The 17,209-nt window shown below is 42.2% G+C and overlaps 1 protein-coding gene across 5 annotated transcripts in view; it reads left to right on the top strand.

Annotated features, from left to right (window-relative positions):
* The window catches only part of DENND5B (DENN domain containing 5B), a 117,654-nt gene that overhangs the window by 67,983 nt on the left and 32,462 nt on the right, over positions 1-17,209 (top strand). For 3 of the 5 annotated variants that reach the window (XM_074826235.1, XM_074826233.1, XM_074826234.1), the window contains 4 exons: positions 4,117-4,304; positions 7,695-8,231; positions 9,634-9,865; positions 11,965-12,115. In XM_074826235.1, the coding sequence (XP_074682336.1) occupies positions 4,117-4,304; positions 7,695-8,231; positions 9,634-9,865; positions 11,965-12,115 (1,108 nt within the window). Of the gene's footprint in view, positions 1-4,116; positions 4,305-7,694; positions 8,232-9,633; positions 9,866-10,670; positions 10,758-11,964; positions 12,116-17,209 lie in introns of all 5 variants that reach the window. The other 2 variants (XM_074826232.1, XM_074826231.1) reach the window with 1 other exon arrangement.

Genomic DNA, 17,209 nt, shown 5'->3' with positions numbered 1-17,209 from the left:
CCGCTCTGCGGCAGAGCAGATCCCCACTGCAGTTACTTGTCCTGTGCAGGGAGGTGAGATGCAGGAACTTGGACAAAGGCCCCCAGCACATGCTGCCAGAAAAAGGGTTTTCATCCAGAGTCGTTGAACTTGACTTTGTTGCCCTCTTCTTCACTTAGGGAGAAGGTTAAGTGTGAGAGACAGACCCATGCCAAATCCAGCTAGGTGGTTGTTAGAAGGCAGCCGTCGCAATAGAAACCCCTAGGGGCCACTTTGCCCTGGGATTATCCTCCTTGAACAGTTTCTCTTGGAAAATGTCCTGTGTACAAATTAGAGATTTAACTCTGAACACAAAGAACTTGCTGTAGGGACTGTGCTCAGTGGTGTTCCCTGTCCTGGAGAACATAGGATGGTTCTCTGTCCCAAGAAGGCAGGCTGCAGGTATAGGTGCCAACCAAAATAAATAACGTGGTATAAGCTATCGTCACTTTGGGAGTGGGGAGAAGTGAAAACTGAAAGTAAGAGAGTGATATAGAAATGCATGTAAGAGAGGTGGAGCAATCAGATGGAAAGGAGATCCAGGGTAAGAGAAATTTAAAGCTAAAAGCTCATCTGCACACTGCAGAGAAATGCATCTGGTGTTTGGGACATTCAGTAAGTCTCCAGATCTTCTGGGTCCTTTCTCCACTGTGCTGGACTGCACAGCAAAGAGAAGGGAAGGCACTGCCCTAGGTTTAGGTCTCCGCTGTCTGTTACTTATTTCTGTACCCAGGGAAGATTTTGCATGGATCAGATCTTTGCTCTGGTGGCAGCAGCTGCTGCTGTGGGCCATCCCCATGGACTGTGACCTTCTGCTCATGCATTTAAAGCAGTCAGTATTAGCCTTGTTGGCATTGCAGGACCTTTCACTGCATCCAGCATGGCATACACCACATGAGGTGGATAAGCCCCAAGAAGAGGAAGTGATTTATTTCACAGATCTCAAGAAGTTGCCTTGATTCGAGCCATTCATCACTCTGAGTTTGTGACCTTCTGTGGATATCACCCAGACAGTTTTTACTTTTTGTATCTTTTCCAGATGTTTCTTGATGTCAGATGGATAGGAAACAGGACTGTTGTGTCCCCACTCTGCTCAACAGACAGGCCTTTCTCAAAAGACACTCCCTAAACTGGCAAATACTATCTAATCCCCTATTCTAGCTTTAAAGGTTGGAGCAGGATCAGAGAATAGTTTTGCTACCTGGGCCTGTCATTCATAAAATAATAGGCTTGCAGTTGGAGATTGTTATCAAAGTCTAGTAGTGATGATGGGATAGGATCTGAAAACACTCTCTCTGTTGATGCAAGCACACACAGTTTATACAAACCCTGTTTTTTCCAGCTGCTTCCATTCTTTCCCTCCTTCCTTTTTTTTTGTTCTGCCTCCCCTTTCCTCTCTGGTTTGGGAAAATGGAGGAATCCCTTATTTCCAGGGTGTCCTCAGTAACCACATAAGCTTCCCTCAAATGCTGATAGGTACAAAAAGCTCTCCATCAAAAAAGGCTTTATGCCTTACAGGATAGGTGTCTAACTTTGTACAGGCTTGAAAGTAAATACAAAGTAACTAGACTTTCTTACTTCATTAAACAAATATCAAAAGAACCTTTTCCAGTTTTTTAATACTATTTTTCTGGAGGAACCTGGGAACTTCCTTCTCTTCAGTGAAAACTGCTGGGTACATAAATGGTTTTTTATCTCTGCTAATCACTAACAAGCATTGCTAGATGGTAACAATTAGCCTAATAATTTGGTCATCGCTAGGGTTTTTTTTAAGAACAGCTTTCCTCATAGTAAATTGGTTACAAAACCTGTGCTAGTGGCCATGTTAAATATTATCAGTAGCGTCAAAGAGAAGTAAGTATGCATTTCCAGAGTTGAATACCCTTATGCAAAAAGATACTTGCAACTTTGCTGTGAAAACCTGTTATTTCACATGGCTATGCAGATCAGAACAGACTTTGAAATCATCTCATGCATACTAAGACATGCTACCTTCTGTATTTGGGGTTTTTTTAACCTTTAAAGCTTTCAGTTATGAAATGTTATGATATGCCCAAGCTTCACCAGTAGGGGTTGTAAGTTGAGTTTGTATAAGTGCTCTTCAACCAGACAGCCAACAGACATGTATAATTGTAGACCATTGCACAGGGAGGGATTCATAAATGGCTGATCTGTAGCTGTGAATGGTTTTGAGGTGTAACCTTGAGACTGACTTGTATGCATGAAAATAATTTTGAAGATTGAGTGACTAGCTATTAGGGAGACAAGATGAAAAATGTTTTTGCCCTGCCAGCTGACCTTCTGCAGATCGAGGCTGGTTTTCCACAGAGAGGTGCTAGCAAGAAGGAGAATGGGTTATGCAATTTGTTGTTTTAATTTGCATATTTATTCAAGTGCATCTTCCCAGTGACCTCCTAATAGCTGAGCAGTGTCAGATGACAGCGCTTTTGCTGTTGCTGATGTCTGCCAGGGTATCAGGCTGGCTTGGTCAGGAAATGGGAAAGGGCCAGGCAGGGTTCCTATCCACGCTACAGCAGTCAGTGGGGCTATAGGAAAGAAGCCTTCTTAGTCGACTCAAAACCCGAGTGTTCATACATATATCATTAATTTCACGAAGTGGGGCAGAGGGGCTAGAGGAGATGGGCACAACCCAAGTGTTACCAAGGATCTGTGTCTGGCCTTGGTGAGAGTCAAAATCTTTTGGTTGCTCAAGCCAAAGCTCGTGAGACTTACCTGGCACTGATGAGAACTGGTTTTGCGTACAGCCGTAGAGGAGACATCCCTTCTGCCACTCTTGCTGATTACTGACCTCATAACCATGCACTCAAGCTGCGGGGAACAAATCCTTTTGCAAATAGTGAAGAGCAGCTTTCACAAGTAGCGGAGGCCCAGGACAGGAATCGGAACTAACTCCCCCTCTTGTCTGTGCTATGCACCTCGTGCAAGTTCAAAGTTAATTACAAACTTGCACTTTGGTGTTCCTGTCTTTAACCACTACCATTAAATGAGATGTGCTGCTTCTTCATGATAAGTTAAGATTCCTAAGGAACTTCGGTTTAACTACATTCATGTTCTTAGAAATTTGAGGGGATTTGTTATTAATGCAGAAGCTGCTGTAATATGAAGTAGAAGCAATCATCTGGTTTCACATTCAGCAGCAGCTTACAAGACCCAGGGGTCTTTCCCTGTTTCCTGGTGGGTTGTCTGCAGTTTGAGATTCGCTGTAAGGATGACCACCTCTTTAACACCATGTGATGTGTTTATTTATTTATTTTTAAAAAACACTGTGTTCTCAAATTTAGATTCCCTCAAGTGTATTAATAAATTGGTTGTGGTATTGCATCATGCCAGCTGGATATTTAAGAAATAATTTGCTCTTATCCAAATTCTGAAATATTCTTGCGGCTCAGCTGGGTTGAATTAAATTTTAATTTAAAAATAATGCATGATGTGTTTACTTGAACCAAAACATTGCAAAGCAATGAACTAGTGGATTAAATACGAATTTGGGAAAATAAAGCAATATAAATATGCTCGCTATACAGAATATTTTTGAGAACTAGATTTCTATTAGGCTTCTGTTGGATTTTACTTATAAGCAGTGCTTTTAAATACTTCAGGACTGTAAAGTTCTGCTGGTATGTGGCCAAGGTGAGTCTTCTGGAAAGTACACTCAGCCTTAGAAGTAGTAGCAAGTGCAGTGGGAGCAGGCAGGCAGGAACAAGCAAGAAACCACAATGTTTCCTTGAAGTTCACTTCTTTATTCTCCTTTTCCCTTGTAAAAATACTTGCTTTTTATAGAATTAGAGTATTATTATCCCGTACTATGGAGAGAACTTTTGGTATCCTTTTAATAAATGAATTTAATGATGGCATAGATCTAGATAAGATATGAATATTTATGCTGAGCAGTTTCTTCCAGGGGTAATGGGTTTTGACGAATTAAATAATGTTTAAGTACTGTCTTATTTTCAAAATAACATCTTACCATATAAACATGGTTTCTGTCTTGTTTTGTCACTGATGTCCTTGCCAACCTGATTTCAAAAGCAAAACACAGAAAGATAATTCAATGTCTGTCTCTCTCTCCCTGTCTAGATTATCAGCGTCTGATGACAGTGGCGGAGGGGATCACGACGCTGCTGTTCCCATTTCAGTGGCAGCATGTGTACGTCCCCATCCTTCCTGCCTCTCTCCTGCATTTTCTGGATGCTCCCGTTCCCTACCTAATGGGGCTGCAGTCCAAGGAGGGAACCGATCGCTCCAAGCTGGAGCTGCCTCAGGAGGTCAGTCTCCACGTTTGGGGTTGCTACCCTGAAACCACATTGTTAATATTTGTGTGAATCCCTGCTGGAAAATGCCATGCCTGGTGTTAGGAGGCTTCTCTGGCACTGTGAAGATTGTTTGCCAGCAGGAGTAAGATAGTAGGGGAAGTTTTCGCAGCGCTTCTTGGTCCATTTCTGAATTTAATGAGTGCCACTAATTGTATAGACTTCTAAATGCTTCTGCTTCTGCTTCTTGCTGTGATGTTGAACGTTTCTCTGCTTTCCCTACATCACATGCTTCACCAGGTTTTGATACACTTTGTCAGTGTCACGGTCCTATTGACAGGGCTGAAGAGCATTTCATTTGGGGATGGTCTTTATGAATCTGGATCTTGTGTGCAGTTACTAGATAGTATAAACCTGTCCCTGTTCCCCTGCTGCTGCTGAGAAGCATGCCCCATCCTGCCAGCCTTGTCCCACCCTTGGTTGAGCCCGTGTGTTCCTGCCTGGGTCAAGGTCTATTACTAGACCAGCGTCCTGGCCTCAAATGAGCCACATTTGCATTAACACTGTGCCTGTGACCCACTTAGAGGTGTACTCGCGTACGTACTTTCACAATATTGAGTCACTCCAGTGATGGTCTTTTGAAGATCTTCTGTCCTCCCACGCAATGGGAAGTGAAAATTTTGCCTGGTCTATCACTTTTTGACAGAGGAAAAAAGGAAGGAAAGATTGTCCTCCTAATCTAGGTGTTAAAATCACTGGTGGTAGAGAGTGAAATGGAGATTTTTCTCCTCAAAATTTGACCAAAATGATTAAAACTGCTTCACGTTTTAACCTGGCCAATGATCACTCTCCATACTGCAAAGTCTTTGGGATATGGCTAGCCTGTCTGCATTTGAGATGGTGACTGGACCCATCTCTTGAGCGTGCCATGCATTTTAACTTGGGTTTCTTCTTAAAAATCAGTGGGAACCCTGAGAATAACTGTTTGTATGACTGTAACATCTTGTGACGGTGGCAGCACTGTGCTCAGCTCCATGTGGGGACCTCTCCCCAGGGCAGAGTCCCTAGGGCTTGCAAATAGTTGCCCTTACTAGAAGGCAGGGGGGAGCAGCAGCAGAGGAGAGTATGCGGGAGAGCGGGTTTCTATGTGGAAGTGGAGGGATAAACACAAGGCAAGGAAAATATGTTTTTTAATTAAGTATTGGGTTGCGGGGACTGATTCGTAGCCTTGGTGGTATGTAACAGTGCAAATCAAGCCTTACCTCGTGGGTGCAATGACCCAATTGCATGAAACTTGCATTGGTGTGGAAACGAAGCTGGTATCTAGCTACGCTTTTCAGTAAAACCATGCTAATATTACATAATTACTGCATATTAGTCATATGCTTTTAGTTAGCAGATTAAGCTGTCATTTTCCTTAAATTAAAATTTTAATGTGATGGGCTTGCAGTATCACTGGAATAATAAATTAAATATCGCGACTGAGAGAAGAGTAATAGCGGGGTGGAACACCTCCCCCCTTAAGATGTTTAACAAATGAGTGAAAAATATCAGTATTTATGCACACCACAGGTCCAGTAACTATTGGAGAGACAAAAAAAAAGAAGAGGTATTGAACAGGGAAGATCTTGAATCTTAAATTCCTCTAGACAATAAAAAATAGAAAATCCTTCAACATGCGAGCAGTGATGAAGCGCTGTTCGCTTTAGCATTCCTTTATTGTTCAGGCCAGGGGCTAGCTGTTTCAAGCTCTTGCTCTAAATGTAAACCATTTGTTTATTAGAGATAAAAGTTCTAACAACTGGCCATCATGCTGTCTTAAGGTTAGTAATCTCTCTGCATTAATTTTAATCATCAGATGTTTTTGAAGAGAGAAGTGAGACCAATTCCCCAAGGGTTTTCTGAATCCAAATCTCATTTTTCAAATTTTGTAAATGATATGCAGAGCTGAAATTAAAAAGCCTTTGAAATGAAATATTGATAGATAAGAAGACAGTCCCTGAGCTGAAGAACTGTACCAACGCACATCACAACTCTTTAATAGCTGCATAGTTAAGTAAAGCAAATTGTTTTGTATCAAGAAATGCTTTTCTTTGTACGGTCCAAATTTATTATGAAAAAGTGAGCTGAAGGGACACTTCTGCTTTACCCGTTGAATCCTAATACCGTTTAAAGTATCTGTGTGAAAGGTGATTAATGTCAAGCATGTCTCTGAAATATCCAATCTATTATAACCATGTTTGCTGTGGAATGTACTGTCCTGCTGAAAATTAACCTTTTCAGAAAAGGAGGAAAATAAGTTCTTTCTGTTCACATAATCTGAAGATCAGTCTACAGTGTTTGATGAGAAGTAAAGAGCAGTAAAAGTGCTTTGGAGAAGGCAGAGGAGCTGTGCTAATGGCCAAGTCAGGCTAACAAAGACCTGCTGCTGCCCTGTGGGTTTCTGCAACTCCCATTCTGCAGCTTTATGCCAGGGTAAAACCTGTCAGAGCCCAGCATCTTGGGAATCTGACCTGGTTTAAGATTTTAGTCAGCACAGTGCACTCAGAGAATTTCAGATATAAGCTGCAGTTCAGAAGATCAATTACTGTTTTTCATTCTTCTATTATTCCTGAGGGTGCATTTGCAATGTAATTAATTTTTATGTAGGGTTCTTCCATCCCCCCATTGTCACTCTCCTAGGAAAAGTATCAGCTCTGCTAGATTCATGTCTTCACTTAGCTTTAATCTTATGGGCTGAGATCCATCTCCATTTGTAGCAAAGCTAAGAGCACTTTGTTTAAATCTCAGGCAGAGGAATCACCAAGATTGAAAGCCTCTATGGAAACGGGGCTTACGGTGAAGAGGGGAAATAGGACTTGATCTCCAGTGGACAAGCTATACTTAGACATGATCCCAAAGGATTTGCATGGGGCCCTCTTTTGTAGCTTTGCTCATAGCATCGTTATTTTTCTCACTGAACAACTCATTCCTTGGTAGCATGGCTACAGAGGCTTTCTGTAGTTGGCTCTTGGTAAAATAAATGTGCCCTTGAGATGCAGTAATTCACACAGATAGTATTTACATAGGATGAAAAGTGGTTCTGTGCATCCTACTTGCTGGTGTGTCCTTGGCTGGTCTGGGAGGGCATATCAAATCTTTGTAGTGGGAAGTTTGGGACCTGCAAGTCTCAGGAGAACAGGAGGGGGCAGGAGGTTTTATTTATTTGTTAAGTCATTGCCATCCAGTTGTCCCCCAGTTTTACTGAAATCTGAAATGTCACAGGCTGGATGACACAGCTTAAGTCTCCTGCATATGTGTGCTCTTACCCTTTTGCCTGGAAGGACCCCAGGAAGATAGGGCTACTTAGCAGAGGAGCCAGTTCAGTGCTGAGTGTCCATTTTGAAACTTTTCTTTGTATTTCAGGCAAACTTGTGCTTTGTAGACATCGATAACCATTTCATCGAACTGCCAGAAGAATTCCCTCAGTTCCCCAACAAGCTGGAGTTTATCCAGGAAATCTCTGAGGTTCTCCTGCAGTTTGGGATCCCGCCGGAGGGTAACCTACACTGCAGCGACAGCACCACCAAACTCAAGAACCTGGTTCTTAGTGACTTGGTGAACGACAAGAAGAATGGGAACATCCCTGGTAATGCCCTCAACATGTACGAGCTACTGAAAGGCAACGAGACGATCGCCCGCCTGCAAGCCCTTGCCAAGAGAACCGGTGTGACGATGGAAAAAATGACCATCACAGCTTCCCTTGTGGAGAAGGAGAAGGATGGGAAATTGCCTTGTGAGGAGGTGGAGCTGAGGGACTACAAACTGAATGTACAGCTTCGTGAAGTTTTTGCCAACCGCTTCACGCAGATGTTTGCAGACTACGAGGCTTTCGTCATTCAGGCTGCCCCTGATATGGAGTCGTGGCTGACAAACAGGGAACAAATGCAAAACTTTGACAAAGTAAAGATAGCCATGTATTCATTTTTCCATCTGAAAGTGCTTTTGGGAGGGAGGGAGAATAGCTATATTATGTAAATATAGCCTAAATACTCTTTAATCCATTGTTCTTCATCTACCTCACTGAGATATTTGTCTGTTTTGATTACATAGTGCCAGATTGCCTGGCAGAGTAAACCTGTGCAGATCCACTGAGCTGGTCAGAGACATCCTGGCTTGTACAAACCAAGCTGGCAGGCTTCTGCCCAGCTGATGGAGCTTCTCTGCTGGGTTTAGTGGAAGGGTAGCAATCAAAAGTGACTTTTTTTCTTTTTCTTTTTTTTTTTTTTTTTTTTTTTCTGAGAGGAGAGGTGCACAGAGGAGACAGGAACCAAATCCAGCCTTTCTTGTTTCCTAATCTCACAGTAGAACTTTTTCTTAATGGGTAGTGTTGTTCTGTAGAAGGTTATCACATCATTATGCAGAAGAGTACTGTTATGACTCCATTGTAGTGTGTACACAAGAGTGAAAAGGAAGCCAAGATTAGAAATGGGAAAATAAAGAGACTGTAGGCTAGCAAAAGGAATGAGAAATATTGGGAAGCTTGCACAGTTATTATTTCTGAGTGACTCTGCAAACTAGATAGCACTCTTAGCCATCAGCTTTTTTTGGCTACAAGTCCTTCTCTAAGGAGAATGGTAGAAGGATAAACAGTCGGGAACAGACTAACTATTGATCTGAGTCAGTTTTTGATAAAAAAAAATGCTGCCATGCCTTTTATTGGTCTTGTTTGTATTCAGGTGTTGAACAGTGCAGCATTCAAAAGGAGGGAGTGGTTTAGGCAATCTCTGCTAGTACTGCTACAATAAAATGGGCTGCTAAGGTTAGGATTTTCAAAGCTCATTTAGACACTTGCTCAATTTAATTGGAGATTTCTGATTAATTGCCCTGCATAACTTCACAAAAGAGCATTAGCTGAAGAGCACTGTACACCCCTTGAATATGTACAACACCTTAATAAGTGATGTGGTCCCAAGCAGGGATGTGCAGACCAGAGGTGCCAAGTGGGCACGTGGTGGTGGTCTGCTGTGGGTTGCACAGGGCTCGTTCCTGCAGGTGGTAGCTGCTAGGCTGCTTTGATAAAGCTGGTAGCACGGGCACTACTTCAGTAACTCCATATTCCCTTTACTCTAGCTGTCACAAAGCCTCCCCGACTGCTTATTTCTCACAGTGGTGACCAAAGAGGTGACCCATGAACAAAAGCCCTTTGTAGATGGATTCACACCTCTCTGAGAGGGGTTTTTGTGGTGGGGAAGCCTTGTCCAAGCCTTCGCATCGGCTGATGGATCAGTCCTCTGATGCAGGACGGCTTGTCGTGGCAACACCGGGCAGGAACACGGCACTAACGAGCTGTTCTGTATTTCAGGCTTCCTTCCTTTCGGACCAACCCGAGCCTTACCTCCCATTCCTTTCACACTTCATCGAAACACAGATGTTTGCAACCTTCATAGACAATAAGATAATATCCCAGTGGGAAGAGAAGGACCCTTTTCTGCGAGTTTTTGACTCCCGAATTGAGAAAATAAGGCTATATAATGTAAGGGCCCCTGCACTGCGGACATCCAACTATCAGAAATGCAGCACTTTGAAAGAAGCAGGTACGTTCAGACGGGCTAGTAAAATATTCAGAAGTACAATGTCAGCCACAAGAAATATATGTCCTCAGTCATCTGAGCGTTGCAGCTGATGAGAGAGCCCTAGAGCTACCTGCGGAGGACTTAGCGCGGTGTCCTTATTTTCCCTAGGCAAAAACTTCAGCATGCTTTTAAACACCAAGAATAGCAGGAGCCTTTACCTTCCCTTTGAGCTCTCCTAGGCTGGTGCCTGTAATAAACACAAACCAAACCATGGAGCTGGGCTTGCTGTTTCTCATTTCAGGCAGCTCCTGTTCCATTGCCAGGAGAGCTTTCCTTCACCGTGGTGGTGGGACCAGTGCCAGCCACACCAAGGAGCCGAGTCCCGGTGTCTGCTCCACTGGCCTCATCTCCCCCTTCCCGTAAAAAGACTTTTTTTTGCCTTATGCCATTTGGTTAGAGCAGTGGGGGATGCCAGGGATGTAATCCTGTGTGGCATATTTAGTAGCTCCAGCAATAGATGCTCAGTGTTAATGAACAATATGCTGTGTACTGAAGACTGATTTTTTTTCCATTACAGTCACAGGATGCATTTTCAAATTATACTTGAGTTTCTTACTGTGCAAGTATTTATTTAATTTCCAAGTAATACAGGGAAATTATACTCTTAAATTTGTTGGGACACATATTAATGAACTGGGGCAAACACATTTCTCATGGGTTTTTTTGTTTAATTCCTTCAGAGTGTTTTACTTGTTACAAATGTGGCAAAAATAGAAATCCTGTGTCTGCTTAACTTTGTCTGTCTAAAACCAATTCTAATTTGCAGGTCGACTGTCTATTCAGCGTCTAGTTTTGGTAGATATTGTGGCACCGGAACCTCATTTTCTGTCTTGTGAAAAGCAGCAAACTGATAGTAATACCAACTTTCCTTCATATTTACCATTCACAATATATGTGACCCTACCACCAGTCCAGCACCTGTTTGTTTAACCTGCCATTTTCAGAACCCTTCAAACCCTCTGACCCCACACTACCCACTCCTTTTCTCCAAAATAAAACCATACAAAGCATGGGGGTGTTTTTTGAGGGGGGAAAAAAAAAAGCTGCTGAGTTTCTAATGATAATGTATGTAAATCTTATGACAGTTTCTTTCCCATCACAGTTTCATAACATAGGAAATGAGTTCTGTGTTGTTCTTACCAAATGGAAAATGGATTTAACTTCCACATTTTGCATATTTATTCACTAGTGGTAATATGCTGAAAAGAACAGGCCTGCCTGTTAATGGATAGACTATAGAGATGAATATTAAAGTTGCTAATTAAATGCTGATTTCCCCCATACACCTCTTTTCCCCTCTCCTTCACAGTGCATCTGACTCAACGTTGAGAGGGTGACCGCTTTTATTTTCATCCTGCTCAAGATTTGAGATTAAATCCTCATGTACTTGAAGCAAACAACTGAACCACATTAGTCTCAATGGAGCTGAGATTTCTGGGGAGCCCTCTCTGGTCTTGCCATAGTTTCCCGTGTTTCCAAGCATCTGTTCATCTTCTTGATGCTGCTCAGGCCTTGCTACAGTTAGCTGTGCTTTTTGAAGGCCTGTCATTCAGTAATGGCATATCTAATTTCAGGAGGAGGATCGTTATAGGTGCCAGATGTTTGCAAAACTTGCGTATTGCCACCCCATGCGTCTGCCCAGGGAGACCTGTCTGGGGCAAAGTGAGGTGCCTTACCCCACAGAGAGTTGCAGCCGGCCTCAGAGGTCTCCATCCTGCAGAAGGACCGTTAAAGCCAAACACTGAATTTCAGGGAAAGATTGAAGTGCTCTTGTTGATTCATAACCCATCTTGTAGGCTCCCGTAAATACCTGCTTGCTTAACAGCTAACTTGTTTGTGCCAATACTGGTTGTGTTGGGTGAAGAAACTAAAAGCACAATAACAAAATAACAGTGCAGATGTTTCCTCACTTCTGTAAGTGATAGATTTCTGGGTCTAAAGTCATTATTTAACTTTTTAGAGCATTTTCAGGGATCGGAGCATGACCACTTCTGTTGTCGTAGCATGTGTCTTCAGGTGGTCCGTTAACATGGTGGTTCACCTGTGACTGTAACTTGCAGCCCAATCCATCGAGCAGAGGCTGTTGAAGATTGATCACACAGCTATCCACCCGCACTTACTTGATATGAAGATTGGCCAAGGGAAATATGAACAAGGATTTTTCCCGAAGTTGCAATCGGATGTCTTGGCAACGGGACCCACCAATAACAAGTAAGCACAGGTTTTCTTTTCTGAATTTATAAAAGATTCACACCACTGGACAGAAGTCCTAATTTTGGATGGCTTATGACCAGTCTAATGAGCCCTAGCAACTCTTTCCATTTCTGGTTTATATGGGCTGCGATTTTTGACGTTATAGCTGTGGCTTGGGTTATGTTAGAAAGCGTTAGTTCTGATTTTGGGAAGATTCCTCAGTACTGTTTTCTGTTAAGTGGTAAGTACTGTGTCTTCTCATACCCATTTTTTAGTTTTATCATTGCCGTAATAAATTTAAAGTTCATGTCTTCACTGTTTTGCACTGAATAGGATAATTTGGAAACTTGAGCCAAAATTCAGATTCTGAAAGAAATTTTGGTATTGAAATCTCCGCACCATCATGCAGAATAAAATTAATGTTCCTCTCTTTTCTTTAGCTGTTATTACATGACCCAGCAACTTCTATAGCTCTCTTTCAGTTTCCACGTTGGAATAACCTGGAAGAATAATTTGGTGAGGGTGGAAAATATGTGGTTCTATACCTGTGTTTCTCTTCTGAGTCTGATAAGGTTCTGTAGTGCACTTTGATGGGAAGGTAGGGGTACTGATAGCTGTGGAATTGAGCACGTCATTACATAGTTAATGTACCTAATGTAAATGAGAACCTGGAGTACTGATACATTTTACATTTATAACAGTTACAATATAAAGTAAGTGCTGTAAGTTACATCTTTTTCTCTTTCTTCCCTCAAAACCCAGGAATGAGGTGGGTTTTCTCCCCCTTCAAAAATGGAAGATTTGTGCATCAGTGATTACTACTTCATGAAATTATTAGCTCAAGCCCTCACTTCTGTGGTAGGTCAAAATGTAGGAGCACAGATAAATCTGAGAGCTGCAAAAGCTATGACTGTACAAACATTAAAGCTAGCTCTTGTTTTAGACATGTGTATGCTGCTCTGAGCTCCTGAATTCTATTTATGTATCTTTTGTGCACCCCAGTGCTAGCTAATACCTGTCACCACCTGGACTGGAAGCCCAGAGAGTCACAAGGGTTCTGTGATCCCCCCGGGTTAAATTAAGGTGAAACACCAAACAACTGGTTAAAATGTTTTACTTGCGGTAGAAAGCAGTTCAAACTTGGAAATGGGTAATAAGCAAGGAAAGGAAAGAAAAAGAAAAGGAGAGAGTCAAACAAATCCGGATCACCACCCCTGGATCCAGTGTTGTCTCAGGTCCTGTAATCTTGGATGGTGCGTGCACCACACAGCAAAGTTTCTGTCGCCTTTTAAGTTCATCTTATCAGCTGATCAGCATACTTTGGGTTTTTTTGTCAGTTCCCATAATGTTGCTGACTTCATGCTTCTTGATCAGTCATCCGGCTCTTGGGGCAGAAATGATCACCTCTTATCCGTCCTTGTCACCTCTTCAATGGTGAAGGCGCGAAGTCGTTAGCAAGGCATGCCTGGTGTCTGGCTTACACAATAGAGCCACAAAGTATCGGGCTTACCCAGTGGAGCCGGTGATTAGCAGTCTTGTGCTTTAGGGGAAACATTTGGTTTCATTCAGTCCGTGTCTCCCCCTTTGAGGCTTATCTAAGGAGTTTGTCAATACAACTGCAAGGCAGTGGGGGGGTGCATCCTTCGATACACTCCAGCTCCCTTGGGTGACATTCCTCAGATTAATCACAAAGGCCACAGCTTGTCCTTAAGGTTTTCTGTGTCGATGAATGTTTAAGGCACTACTTCCTTCAGTCCCTTACAATACCTTTTTAATAACCTACTAGGAATGAGACTTGCAAATGATGAAATAAGATATCCTTAAACACTGAATGTTAAAGAACTGAAATTCTTTAAAATAAATTTAAAAAACCACCCACAACTAAAAGAAGGAATGCATATTTCAAAGTTCCTTTGTTTGCAATCTTCTTGCAAACCAAGACAAAAGTTTACGGTTAATGCTTCCTTGAGGAATGGAGGATTTCTTCATCTTGTGGGATGCTGTGTTGAGCAGTCTGCCTCTTATCCTTATGGTGGGTTTCAGTTTTACAGTGTCAGCAACAGTGTGAGCATGCCCAGCCTGCTTGAAGTTGCTTATATCTTCTGGCTCTATTGCAGAATCTTAGTGAATCTATGAATAAGCATCACATTAAAAATAGTTGTCCTTGTGCCTTTCGAGATGCTTCCGTTACATTGGTACCTAGTCTAAAATGTGACTTTAACTCCTTGAGTGATAATTTTGATTTAGATAGCATGTTTCAGAATTGTAAGTACCAAAATCCCATTACTCGCTGCAAAGCGGTGTCAAAGTGACAAATGTTTGGAATTCCTCCAGTTGTATATTGCCAGAAAGGTTTGTAATTGGAAAATCTTAAGACCATCTGTTTATATCTTTTTGCTTCCTGGCTTTTTATGTGAGCAGCTGAGAGGACTCTCTCTCTCATTTAAGATGTGTAATTCTGCTGAATTTACACCCACATATAAAACAGCCTTTTCATGCTCTCTGCAAATACAGCATAATTCTTTTGACCACAGAATCAATTGAAGTATAGCCTTCCATTAATTTAAATTTCCCAGTGTATGCTTCTCGGAGATATGTTAGTTATACTTGCATACAGGGCTGGGCCTCTGTGTATGGGGATGGGGGATGAGAACATTTCAGCTACATTCCCAGGCACTTCAAATGTAGCTATTGCATGTTAATGCAAAGGATATTGCTGTGTAGATGAGACTTATTTTTGCAGATTTCAGTTCTACTTAGCAAATTTTGTCCTGAATAATCATTCCCATGTTACAGTCAGTTGGTTCTGGACAGTAGCAAATAAACCAATTCAAAACTTTTTTGATGAAAACCTTTTCTCATTGGCCAGCAATCAGATTTTTATTGCTTCCTTTCTGGGCAGATAAACTAACAAATATATAACTGGAGCTCATAATATTATCTAGCTATTCCCTTCCTGTAACCATGCAGAGCACTGAAGACACCTCTTCAGTTACTGGGCTGTTTGTCATATGTATAATATGGTATATCTGAATCAGAAATATAATGCAAACACTTTTAGTTCTAGATCCTATATGTGATCCCAGAAAACCACGTTGCCTAGACAGGCAGAAATTGTGTTTGGGAGAGGAAGTGTCTGGCTCTTGCTTGCTGGGCGTGGAGAGCAGGGCTTGGGGACAGAGGGACAGTTGACAGTCATATTGGATCACTTCCACCTAAACACAGCTGGAAACAAATGCCATGTGTAAATGTTAAAACACCAAAGTCTGTCACAGAAGTGAAGTATAATGTTTCATCTGTCAACCCATGGCCATGCTCGGCATCATGCTTTGCCCCACTTCTTTCACTGTGCTGCCTCTTCCCACCCAGGAGCTGGGTGAGGGAGTGAGCCTGTGCTCCTCTGGCCCCAGCCAGTGTCACACTGCTTGCTGCTTTCTCTCACCTGCTCAGTCATTTGTGGGTCGGAAGAGCAACTCCTTTTACATTTGCTCCTATTCTGGCCAGTGCACTCGGACTGCAGGTGCATGTTTGGTGTCATTGAGGCTGGTCTGTACCTCTTCCTCCATGGTGGTCAGGAAATCTTGACTTGCTCAGTGAAGCAAGAACTTAACTGAAAATAATGCCAAACTGCACTTTACTGAAAAGAAATAAAAAGTTTAAAAAACAAACAAACAAAAAAACCCTAACCAACCAAACAAACCCCAAACACCCCCCACCCACCTCCAGAAAAGTGGAGAATAGGCTCCCAGGTATACAGCTTCTTTAATTATCTTTTTGACCAAAGCTGCCATAACATAGAAATACATTAACTGCAGAATACGCAGGTCTCAACTTAAGCAAAAGATAATAACTATTTTATCCAAATATTTCTAGAAAGCAATAGAAATAGTATTTTTCTGTAAAGAAAAGAACAATTCATTTCATCTAATAGCAATTAAAAAACAAAACAAAAAACCCCCCACCCAGTTCTATCCTCTTTCCCATCAGGCAGCAGTGTTCCATTGGAGGGACTCCCTCTGCACTCTGTGCCCTTGATACATCTCCCACATCATGGGAAGACCTTCTGAATCTACAGACAGCAGCCGCAGCTTCCTCTGGGTTCAAAAGTGGCCTGTCCATGCTGCTCTAACCTTGTAAAACAGTGGCTTCTGCAGAAGTCCTCCTAGAAGGCATCCCAGGAGAAACAGGCTGCAGTCCCTTAGGCAGTCAGTCTACTTATCTAGAAATGAGCAGTGGTTTCCAGAGTCCTCCTTCCCTTTTTCAAACCCCAGCACCACATTGTGATTTCTAATGTTCCCCTCTTCCTTCCCCACGTGCGTTTTCTGCGAGGATTTTAAAATTGCAGCTGGGACTCCACTGGCTGATGCGTTTGCAATGATCCAGGAGAGGAATTTGAATGACAAAAAGCCAAGCTACATAAACACTTCATGGTTTTTGATTAGCTAATTGTTAAATTAGGGTGAATATGCTTACAGTGCAAAATTAAAACAATGAAACAAGCTGTGTTTTCAACCTAATTGATTACCTTGTAACTTAATTTGTACTAAGAAGCTTGATAAATGAGATTAAATATTGCAGAGGGAAACATTGATTGCACACCAAGCATGGGAATATATTTGTATTCTGGCAATTTGTAGTGAATGCCTGCAAAGAGCAACTGAACTAATTTTTTTTTCTTAACTTCTTTAATTTGTCAAAGGAAGCTTTTGCTTTGTTACACGTTTACAAAATTATCCTTTTTTTGCCTTTCTCTTTGTTTAGCCCTGGTTTTGCCACCTTCTTTATCTGAGCCCCACTTTCCTCCTTGCTTCATTCCCTGACCAGCCTGTTTCCTGCCCTGGCCGCTTCTCTTCCCTGAGCTTCCTGTGAGCCTTGTGCTTTTGTCTGTCCTCTGTGTCCTGCCTGACCTGCAGTGATCCCCAAAGGAGGGTGCAGTCCATGTCATCAAACACAGATCCCACTATACTTGGCCTTCTAACCTCGGGCTTTAGCTAAGTGATGTGTTACTCTTACCCATGAAGCAGATCTCAAAAGAATTTGTTTGCTTTCTCCAGGCATTTGTTCCTGTGCTATGTTTTGCTGACCTCACCGATGTGTCAGTATTTATTTGTA

The sequence above is a fragment of the Strix aluco genome, chromosome 5, assembly GCF_031877795.1.
Source record: "Strix aluco isolate bStrAlu1 chromosome 5, bStrAlu1.hap1, whole genome shotgun sequence".
NCBI classification, from domain to species: Eukaryota; Metazoa; Chordata; class Aves; order Strigiformes; family Strigidae; genus Strix; species Strix aluco.
This window is presented reverse-complemented; position numbering and strand designations above follow the sequence as displayed.